The following is a 10,516-nucleotide window of genomic DNA, read 5'->3' as shown; positions in this document are numbered from 1 at the left end:
GGCCCCACATTGGACCCGCCCGCGAGGGGAGGGCGGTGCCGCTCCCGCCCCGCCGCCAGGGGGCGCGCGGCGCCGGGCGGGGCCACAGTGGTGCCTCAGGACGGCCCGGCCCGGCCCGGCCCGGCCCGGCCCCGGGGATGGAGCCGTGCCGGGAGGGAGCCGTGCCGGGAGGGAGCCGTGCCGCCACAGAACTCCCGCAGCCTGCGGTAGGAGACAGTGCGGGGCTGGAATTTCACCGGCACGTGTGCGTGCAGTTCCTACGGCTGGGGGAGGTCTTGTCCTAAACAGCAACGCCAAACTCTGCCAAGAAAGGAGACAGAATTAATCTGAGCGTAAGGACCCCCACCGGCCTCTCGGGAGCTTGTACCTATTTCCCAGCCATAACATTGCAAACACTTCCTGTAGATATATCTATGGCAATTTATAAGCTTATAAATTGAAAAACTTATGCTGGAACACGTCTATTGGCAGGCACAGCATTTCACCTGGGAGTGCGGGACGGCCGCACAGTGCCCGTGACTGTCGGCCGCGTGGAAAAGCACAGCATTGTCTGAGGAAAAGCCATTGTCTCCATCTGGTAACAAAATGCAGTAACGTGTTTCTCCACCCGCTATTCTGTTGTAAAACGAACCCTTCAAAAGTTGACCAGCCTTTCTGTTTAATAAAATGAACTATTTCTTAAAGGAAAGAAGAGTTACGAGAAGATGTTATGCATCATTTTAGTAACTTACCACCCTGTTTTTGTTTTTTCTTTTTTTAACACGGTAGGAACACGCATTTTGCTGTGGTTTCAGCACACTGGAGCAGCAGCACCAGCGTTTGGGCGGCACAGCGCAGCGAGATCCCTTCGTTACCGGGGCTGTAAATGGAAATGGGCTTGAACCGCAGATCTACAGATAGCAGAATTATCAGGAAGCGCAGGAAACACAGAATTATAATTTTATTCTGTTGCAGCAACACGTAGTTGGAAGGGGACCCGTCACCCCGACCCCCCCCAGCGCAGCCCGTGCGCGCTGTCCGGGGGCACCCCCGGCCGCTCCCGGGACACCCCCGGCCGATCCCGGGACAGCCCCTCCTGCGGGGCGGGAGCGGCCGCGCCCCCGGCCCGGCCCCGCGCAGGCGCCCCGGAGCCCCGCCCGTGCCCGGCGGTGGCGGATGCCGCGATGCTGCTGGTGCTGTCGGCGGAGCACCGGGCGCACCTGGGCTGCTTGCCGCGGGCGGGCGGCGCAGGTCGGGGCCGCGAGGGGCCCGCGGGCGGTGGGGGCCGGGCCGGGGCTGCAGCGCGTCCTGCAGCGGGGTCTCTTCTCTCTCGTTACAGCCGTGGGCGAGCTGGGCCGCCTGGCGCTGGAGCAGCTGCGGCGGGGAGCGGCACCGCGGGCCTGCGAGGCCGCCGCCAGTGAGAGCCGGGCCGGGCCCGGGGGGTTCGCGGGGCCGTGGGGAGCGGGCGGATCGGACCGTGGGGAGGGCGGGACCGGGGCGCGGCCGTAGCGGTTCCGCGGCAGGACAGCGAGGGACGCGGCGGGCTCTGCGCCGAAGGACCCCCGAGCCCCCGCTGCACGGCGGTGCGGGGCCGAGGGAACGGGCTGCGCTCCCTGCCGATTGTGGGGGGCTGCGGGGCCCTCCTTACCGACACAAACCCTTCTCTGTACCATGCCGTAAGAAACTGGTTTGGGTTTTTCTTAGTTTTTTTGTTTTGATGGTTTGGTTTTAGGGGGTCTCTATCATGTACATTATTATTTGAAAGGCGTGAAACGCTTTTTTTTTCTTTTCTATACATATTTTGCAAGTTAGTGTTGGATAAGTTTGCAGTTTTGAGTCTCATTGCTGTAGTAGTTAACAAGGAAGTAAAAGGCACTTTGTGCTTTCTTTAAAGGAAAGCTGGACATTGGCGTTGACACCATTCAGCATGGAGTAGAGGGACTAACCTATCTTCTTACTGAGAGCTCCAAGCTTATGGTAAGGATACCTTTGTGTAAGTATTTCAGGAATGCACTCAGGAGATGTCTTCTGAACACTTAGACCTCTGAAAATACTGGTGAATGGGAAAAATGTAGCTCAAAATTTTGATGACATGTATTATTTTAATTTCAGAGACAGGTGTCTCAGACTGTTGTCTTATTGAAACACTGCTTTTTTGTGGATGACTGGAATTTGTATTCAGTATCTGAAGCTAAAACTTGACAACATTTTAATAGCGTAATTTACTCCATATAGAGAAGCATCCTTCAGGATTGAGCTCTAAATAATAAAACTCAAGCCAAGATTTTGTTGTCCAGCTACTGTACAGGACATGGGCTGGACTAACCCCCTATTCATCATTCCTTGTCTTTGTCTCATGTGGTGGGTTTGAGAGCTTTTTCAGCTCCTGCTATCAAAGTTTTGGGTGGTGTAAGCAGATACTAAAAGAATAATAGCTGGATAGTGGCTGTTTCCGTTGTAACTTGATATAGTAGAATATTTGAACAATGACTACATGGAGAAGGGATACAGAGACAAGCAATGCCAGATTAAACTCAGGCAAGTGTTGCTCCCAAGAGCAGGTGGGGAGGGGGTAGAAATGTTGCAGAGCCTTTCCTTAAAGCAAGGGGACTTGACTGACAGGTTACAGGGTATTGTGGTAGAATTGACTGGTCACAGACTGTGTTTGCAGGATGGTGCATTGGAGAGGTACAATGACATTTTCCATGGAGTCAATAACTGCTGCCCCAGTGCTGGGCCAGGCTGCTGCAGTCAGCACAAGGACTGTGACCTGGGGCAGGAGCTTGAGCATTGTGCCTGGTGCTGCTCACACCACATCACTGCCCGTTGTTTGTAGTCTGGGTATCAGTGGCACAGGAACACCCCTGATAAATGGATTCCTGCAGTGTGTCCTGCCTCGTGACACAGCTTGGGCGCTCCCCCGCGCTGTGTTTTGCTCTCTGATACAAAGGCTTTACATGTGAGGGGGTTGAATGTTCTTCTTTCAAAAAATGATCTACAACTGTCCTGAAACTCATGCAAATCTGCAGTAATATGTCAACATCTGTAAATCCCTTAAAACCTGGATATTTGTTTTGTCCGAGGTGTAGAATTGTACTTGGACATTCCTACAGGAAAATAACTGCACATCATGCGTGATGCTTAGTTACAGTTTTATTTGGTTTTCGACAAATAATGATGATTACACAGTTCCATATTAAGGCCTAAATTGTTATTTCTAGATTTCTGAGATTGACTTTCAAGATTCCATTCATGTTCTGGGATTCTCAGATGAATTGAACAAATCCTTGCTCCAGCTGTACCTTGACAACAGGAAGGAGATCAGGAGCATTCTTGGAGAGCTGGCACCAAGGCTGCCCAGCTACCACAATCTGGAGTGGAGACTGGATGTGCAGGTGACTTCCCCGATGCTTTTAGTATTCCATATTTTACTTCATGTTTTTTTAACATCATAAAAAACTTATAAACAGTGTAAAAGTAATTGAGGTAGCAGTACTTCACGTATTTAAAACTGACATGACTTTGTTAATGCCTCACAGCCAGCCAGTTGTAAGATGAACAGGATATGCAATGATGCAAAGTACTTGTTGTCTGATGAAAACTGAATTTGTGGCTTCGTTGGTGTTTTAAAAGTGTTAGCATATACTAAATATATTTGGTCTTAATTATCACCTAATTTTCAGAAATATTATGAAAGCATTGATTAAAGTGGATTAGTATTCTGTAATGATGAAACTCAGTAATAGCTTGTGTGTATCTTTAATGTGGATAAAAAGGGTTTCTGAACAGTCCTCCAAGCAGATCCTGCAAACCTGGTGGGAATTGTAGGTACAAACATCAATAACCATTGTTTGTTTCCCTATTCCCATCTCACCAAACCGCTCCTGAAGCTTGCAAGCAGAAGTTTGAGACAACAGATCAAGCCTGCTGTGACCATGAAGCTATATCTTAACCAGAATGAAGATCAAACTGCCCAGGTGTTGCAAACTGACCCTGCTACCCTTCTCCACCTGATCCAGCAACTGGAGCAGGCACTGGGGGAGATGAAGACGAACCACTGCAGGAGAATAGTGCGCAACATGAAATAGCCTCAATTCCTGCCTGCTCTCCTACTGAGCAGTTTGTGAAACAGCTCAAAACAATGCTCACAAATACACTTTGAGGAAAAATAAACATCTGGATCAGATGAACTGCTTTCCTGTGCCAGGATCTTGAGCCAGTAATTACAGGCCAAATGTCCTCGGCTGCCAGCTTTGCAAATCTGACGGATACAAGATGGGTAATTGGGTTTGCATTACTTGCAAATGGAGGCATTCAGCATACTATGCTGAGAATTCCTTTAGCTCTAAATTAGTATGGATCTGCTCGAGCTTTCCTACCTTTGGTAGAACTGTCTCAATATTATTTGAAGCTGCATATTTACTGTTACATTTATAAAGTAATTTTTTCTCTTTTGCTTCTCTCTTAAAATATTTTTTAAACCCTTATACTGGTGAGAATGATACTTTGCAGGAAGACTTCTCCCATGTAGACTCAGGTATGTGTAAAAGCCGATGTGGTACTGCCCTTTTCCTCCAGAGGACTGGGTCAGTGGGGGCTGGTGTGACACTGCTGCTCTGCCCTTCTCACCTATAACCGAGCTAACACTCCTGTTAGCAGAGCCTGCTGTGACCCCACAGGACAGCTGAGGCTTTCTGCAGCCAGCCCAGTGGCCTGCACTGGGTTGGCAAACTGGTTATATGTGAAGGTGGTCTGAAAACTTGCAAAAGCAGAGCTGTGGGTGAGGAGGCAGGTTAAGAATAGTGTTAACCTTTGCTAACTCTGGTCTCTGTGCCCCGATGCCGTGGTTTGTGTTCCACTGTTCGGATAGTGCTCATAAAGGCAAGACCAGCTATTGCAACCAAAATTATGCTTTTCCATTGTTAAGAAAAATGTCTAATAAAGATGATGTCAAATGTCACTTTTCAGTTGTATTCTAATGCAGTATTTTGCAGCTTTTGTGAGTAAGATTAAATGGTTTTAGTAATTCATGCTTTAGTGTCACTGCTGAGGGTGCATCATAAAGGCCTTAAAGTATATAGGACAGGACAAGAAGGCGAGAGAGAACCATAACATACAGATTCTGGCAATAACTATTCACCGTCTTTCATGGCAACACCATAAACTTCTGTATTAATTGTGGTTTTACATTCAAAACTGCATTCTTTCTGTTTTGAATTTTTGTACTTCTGTACTACTATTTCAAATTAAACCTGCATGACTGAAGTGCTTTAAAAAAAGTTTTCTGGAACGTGGAGTTGCCTGTTCCGCAGCTGCTGTGCAGTGTGGTGATGGTGTGAACAAACTGAATTGCCTTTCTCTGTGAATCAGCAACGTGTTTCTTTTATCATCCCTGTGTGGTGACCTTTTTCATAGAATCATTTTCATATATAGTACATGGTAATTAAATGTTACTACTTGGGATTTTTGTTTCGTATTTTTTATGTAATTTGCCTCTGTTTTCAGTGAGACACAAGAACAGCCAAAAAAGTAGGTGAGTGGTTTCCCTCATTCCATCTTTTCTCACTACATCCATAGCCTGTAACTCAGGGCAGCAAGACAGGAATTTTAGATACAAATCCTTGAAGCTTTTTGTGTCATTGCCTGATGAACTTGAATATATTCACATTTTTGTCTCTTAAAGTTTTTTAAAACCCCAGCTGCTCTAGAGCTGATTGGCATCATGGTAAGTGCTGGCAACCTACATGTGTCACATCCTGAAGCATGTGCTAGCTATAGAGGGAGAGGGTTTCCCTTGGGGATCCTGAGTAAAATGGACAGTTGAAGGCAGATGTTGAGAATGGAAAATGAAACACCTGTTTCCCTTTACAAAAAATTACCTCAGTTGAGGATGGTCAAAGTTAAACTTTGAATCTGGGTGAAACTGAGAGAAACTCAAACTCTGACAGTGATCCACGAACAGACAAGAGAGAGGGAGGGAGAAAGATCCTTTACACCAAGTGTGTTGCTTTTGAATTTTTACCTTTCAGTTTGTTCTGGGGGAAGAACTGAGCCTGGAAAAGCAGCTGCTTGGCAGCAGGATTTGGGCTTCATTATTGGAAAGGCAGATTTGCCTTTAGGTGAGGTTGGAACTGGTCTAACTACACCTCTGCAAGTTCCTTTCCTTGTTTTCACAGCACCCGTGACAGCTGCCCAGGGCTTGGCACCTGAAGTGCCAAGTGTGACCACGCAGTGCTGCCTGCACCTCGGAGGGCAGGTGAGGCTGGGCAGGGAAAAGGCATCTGCATCAGTAACCCAGGGATACTGGTAAAATAAGAATTCACCTTTGCATCTGGTTTTTTAGATTTTTCAATCTGGATTTTTTCAGTTTTCTTGTAAACTCCCAAGTGAAAGGTGGCATATAAAGCTATATTTAATATATCTTCTCTAATGAATTTGCACTTGCTTTATAGAAACAGGATATGGACACTACCAAATCTGATTATAATTAAACTACTAGCTTTGTTTCCTGGCAAAATCCACATCAGAAAACCCTCTCCATGTACATGCAGTTTATTGACACAGAAGAAAACTGTATCTTTCTGCAAGTTAAATTAGTTATGCTAAAAAAACATGTTTTGTGCTGGTGTGATTCTCAGCACTGCCCTGTGCTGCCCTCCTGCCTTGAGACAGCAGAGCTGAGCTGCTTTTGCTCTGCAGCCACTCCCTGTTTCAGCCCTCTTGGCCAGGTCCTTGTTCTGGGCTGTTGGCAGTGTGCACACAGGGACTCAGGCTGACAGCTACTCCAGAACAACTCAGGCCAATAAGATCACACTGTATTATAATAATTTCTGTATTTCTTTTTGTAATTCTGGACTTCAACTCTGAAGCAGCAGATCAGGTCCCACTTTATCTTACATGACTGTGTTGGGACTTACTAATCCCACTGAATTTGGCCAAAAATCATCTTCCAAATCTGCCTTGAGTAACTGAAAGTCTGAAAAACTGGCGGGTTTTTTGTCCTTTAAACATTGCCACCATTTCCACAAACGAGAATTCATTTCCTAATTCATTTATGTGTGAAGTCAGCTACATTAGCAAACCTCATTGTCAGCAGCACTTAGAGATGCCTGAGGCAAACCAGTGATGGCCTGTCTCTGTATCTGTTCCCCTGTCTCTTGGGAGAGGGCACACTGAGTTCAGTCAAGAGGCTGAAACAGGCAGCTGGAGCACGGGGACTTCTGCCGTGGCTTCAGCTGTTTGCAAACTCCACAGTGCAGCTTTCCCGGGATCCCCACTGCAGACCCTGTCACCTGCCTTTGCTGTGGAGGAGCAGTGTCTGCATGTCCCATTCTGCTGGCTCTGCTCTAAGGCACAGTCCTGAGACTCAAACACTGCTGCAATGCTTTGGTTAGAGCAGCTGTTTCCAAAATGAATGTCTGAGCAGTCAGCTACAGAGATGTCCACACAGCTTGCTTGCCAGTAAAATTACATCAACTTATAAAACAACATGAACTGAGCTGACAGAATGGGGTTTTTTGCTAGCAGCCTGCCCACACCAGAGGTTTTGCTGTCTGAGGAGGTATATACTTACACAGCTGCTTTGAGGAAACTCCTAACAGACACCAGGTTTTTGTATTAAATAAACCACAGCACAGTTGCCTACATAGGACATGCTCTGCGTGCATCCTGAGATGCCAGCCAAAGTCTTGAAGCTGTCAGTCACCTGAGGAACAAACAGCTGGGAAATGCACACAGACAAAAAGAAGCATTGACCCCTTTGTTAACAAACACACTATATTTACTGAAGTACACTTTTGCAGAAGCCTCTTGAAAATTAGATTAATACAGAACTACTAGCAAGAGCAGAATACACAAAAAAGATTATCAAACGATACCCTGTTGCCATAAGAACAAATAAAAATTATTTGCATGACAAATTGTATGTTTTTAGTGTAAGTAGGTGTGTGCTGCACATATATACCTTTTTATAGCCAAACTCCATGAAACGTGTTTACTGTTCCATTGTGTTCCTTCATTATTTAGTTTGAAGGAACACAAGTCTTCTGTACCTATATGGCTTTTCAACTGACACACACGGAGCACCCAGCAGTGGTTACTGCCCACCCAGAGTCTCCTTGCACAGAACAAACTCAAAGCAGGGGCAGAGCCCAGGCTGTGCTGTGTCCCTGTGCCTAGGTTACCCAAAAGCACAAGGCTTGCCCAGGGACCCTGAATGTTTTCTTTTCTAACAGATATCACACATGCAGCTTCACCTATGTGGGCTTTCTCAGAAAAATTAATTTATGTAGGGCTTTGACACAGAGCAGCAATGGATCTGGATTAAAAATTACAACATGTGGTATTGTTTCTTTTAACTCATTAGATGCTCATCATCTAAGGGTCCATTTAAAAGTGCACTTATTTCTTCTGAGCTATTTGCTTGGGTTTCCACTGAAGTATACACTGAACTTGCTCCTAGAAAATCCACAACAAGTAGGGTATACTCAAAGTTCTGGACTTCAGTAAATCCTTCAGTTGAACAAAAAAACTCCGTACTACTCAAAAACATTTGAACAGCATATTAAATTGAGAAAAATAATGTTCTTGTCTTACTTTTTTACAACATAGGATCTTGTAACAAGAATAAAAAAGTAATGATAAGGAGCCTTCTATGTCACATTAGTGGTTTGGTTCCTATATCACTTAATACAATCCCATTGTGATGGAAGTGTCCTTGTCTTCTATGGATTTGAACATATTGAATCATTTGTTCTAAAAGCTGGTGGTCATATCCTATTTCTGTGTCCAAAGAAGGAAGTTAGTATTTCTAAATAATAATAACAACAATATGAGAATGTATTCTTACAGTTCTAATCACTTTCAGATTTGTGGAGAAAAATGCTTTAGCCTACACCAAGTGGTACAATAGCAGATAATTGTGTTATTCAGTAAAAACTGCAGCTGAAATACATCTCACTGAAGACAGTTCTAGCTGTAATAAATGCTGCTTAGGTTTAGAACAAATGTGCATGTCCTCACAGGATGCCACACTCTCTTATGAAGGTGGTCTAATTAACACAGACGACATGGCCTCATAATGAGACTGTCAGAGCCTTCCCTTGAACGGGCTTGTCACCCGGAGAGGACTGGAACAGGTAGAGGGGTGTGGGGTGTCTTTACTCAAGGATACAGAGGCCTGGAGGAAGCAAAAAAGCCCTTTTAAAGGCTGTATGAAAAATCACTCACGTTCAGATCATTATCTGTGCAATAACCACGTGCACACACAATCTCATATCCAAAGGTTTTAAATCAGGAAACTGCAGGAAAGAGAAAAAAGGTATGTAATGTCTGCCTAACCCTGGAGAGTGGGTGCTGTGATGAGCACAGCTCTCTGAGCTTGTTGCAGCAAGGAACACAATAAGGAAGCAGCAGGAGAATGGTACAAAAGATAACATGGAAAATTCTTCGGGAAGGGAAGCATAAATAAGTCTCAGGAGTACTGGGTTTCCTGATCAGAAACACAGCATATATGGGGGAAAATAACAAAAAAAGAACACAAAACAAAGAGCAGCAAAGGAAACCCCAAGGAGGAGATCTGCTGAGCCAATGGAAACATGGACAGGAAATGTGAGGAAAAGTAAACGAAAGGGAATATTTGTTGAAGCAAGGCAATCAGGAAGTGCACAGGATCTGTTCCACAGAGCTAGCTGATCCTGATTCAAGTTCGTGTACAGGCTTAAACCACCGCTCTCAGAATCTGCATTACCAGTATTACACGTAACGCTGATTAAGAGACAAATGTGGTTAGGTCAAGCTCAAGTCCTCTGCTGGAGAAGCCAAAAGCAGTTCAGAAAAGTTCATGATTCTTTTTAAGAAATAAGTATGTTCAGAAAAAAAATTACCTCAGACTTTTCTAGTGTAGATTCTGATTTGTGAGGAGGATGTATTCTTATCGATCAGCATAGCCTGGAGTCTGTTCAAAATGCAGAAATAAAATGACAAAATGCATTACTTAAATTAATGTGTTTGTGTAGCCAACGTGTTATATCTCTATATGGGTAGTCACAAAAACACTGTATGCTTCCTTCTGTAAAAACGAACAGTGAAGTTGGAAAGTGAATAACATTGTTCTTTATTGACACAGCTACTGAATTTAAGCTGCTCATATCACCATTCAAAAGTTGTTCGAAGTGCACCAGAAAATTAGACAAGATTTTAAAAAAAATATATGTATTAATTGTAGAAAACCTCAGCAATGCATTTTGATGACAGCTCTGGTTTCTAGTGTAGACTAAACCAAGGACAAGTGACTGTGAACAGGCAATCAGCAGAGATCCACAAAGCATCACGTCTGCATTTGAAACAGCCCCTACGGAGAGGGAATTAGAAAATACATGATACAGCTTTGCACTGGACTCGTACCTGACAGCAAAGGGCCAAACCTTACCTAAACTACAGCGACGTGGTTACGGTCCATGTCACCACGAATGCTTCATTCCTCCCTCTCATCACCATAGCATCACTAAATCATGCCATTAAGCTTGTATGCAAACTA

At 45.0% G+C, this 10,516-nt stretch overlaps 1 protein-coding gene across 2 annotated transcripts; it reads left to right on the top strand.

Annotated features, from left to right (window-relative positions):
• The first annotated feature begins 166 nt into the window (after nucleotides 1-166).
• Nucleotides 167-5,442, top strand: COMMD2 (COMM domain containing 2). Of its 2 annotated transcripts, none has more exons than XM_027716058.2 (7): nucleotides 167-332; nucleotides 472-577; nucleotides 769-1,230; nucleotides 1,319-1,396; nucleotides 1,874-1,956; nucleotides 3,201-3,374; nucleotides 3,870-5,442. In XM_027716058.2, exons 3-7 carry the CDS (start codon nucleotides 1,164-1,166, stop codon nucleotides 4,065-4,067), a joined length of 600 nt encoding a protein of 199 aa, XP_027571859.1. In that variant the 5' UTR covers nucleotides 167-332; nucleotides 472-577; nucleotides 769-1,163; the 3' UTR covers nucleotides 4,068-5,442. The 2 variants fall into 2 exon arrangements, with proteins under 2 accessions (XP_027571859.1, XP_039245901.1); XM_039389967.1 differs by having other exon boundaries at nucleotides 192-206.
• The last annotated feature ends 5,074 nt before the right edge of the window (nucleotides 5,443-10,516 follow it).

This window comes from Pipra filicauda, unplaced genomic scaffold, assembly GCF_003945595.2.
Source record: "Pipra filicauda isolate LSUMZ 115617 unplaced genomic scaffold, ASM394559v2 scaffold78_size3787270_pilon, whole genome shotgun sequence".
NCBI classification, from domain to species: domain Eukaryota; kingdom Metazoa; phylum Chordata; class Aves; order Passeriformes; family Pipridae; genus Pipra; species Pipra filicauda.
This window is presented reverse-complemented; position numbering and strand designations above follow the sequence as displayed.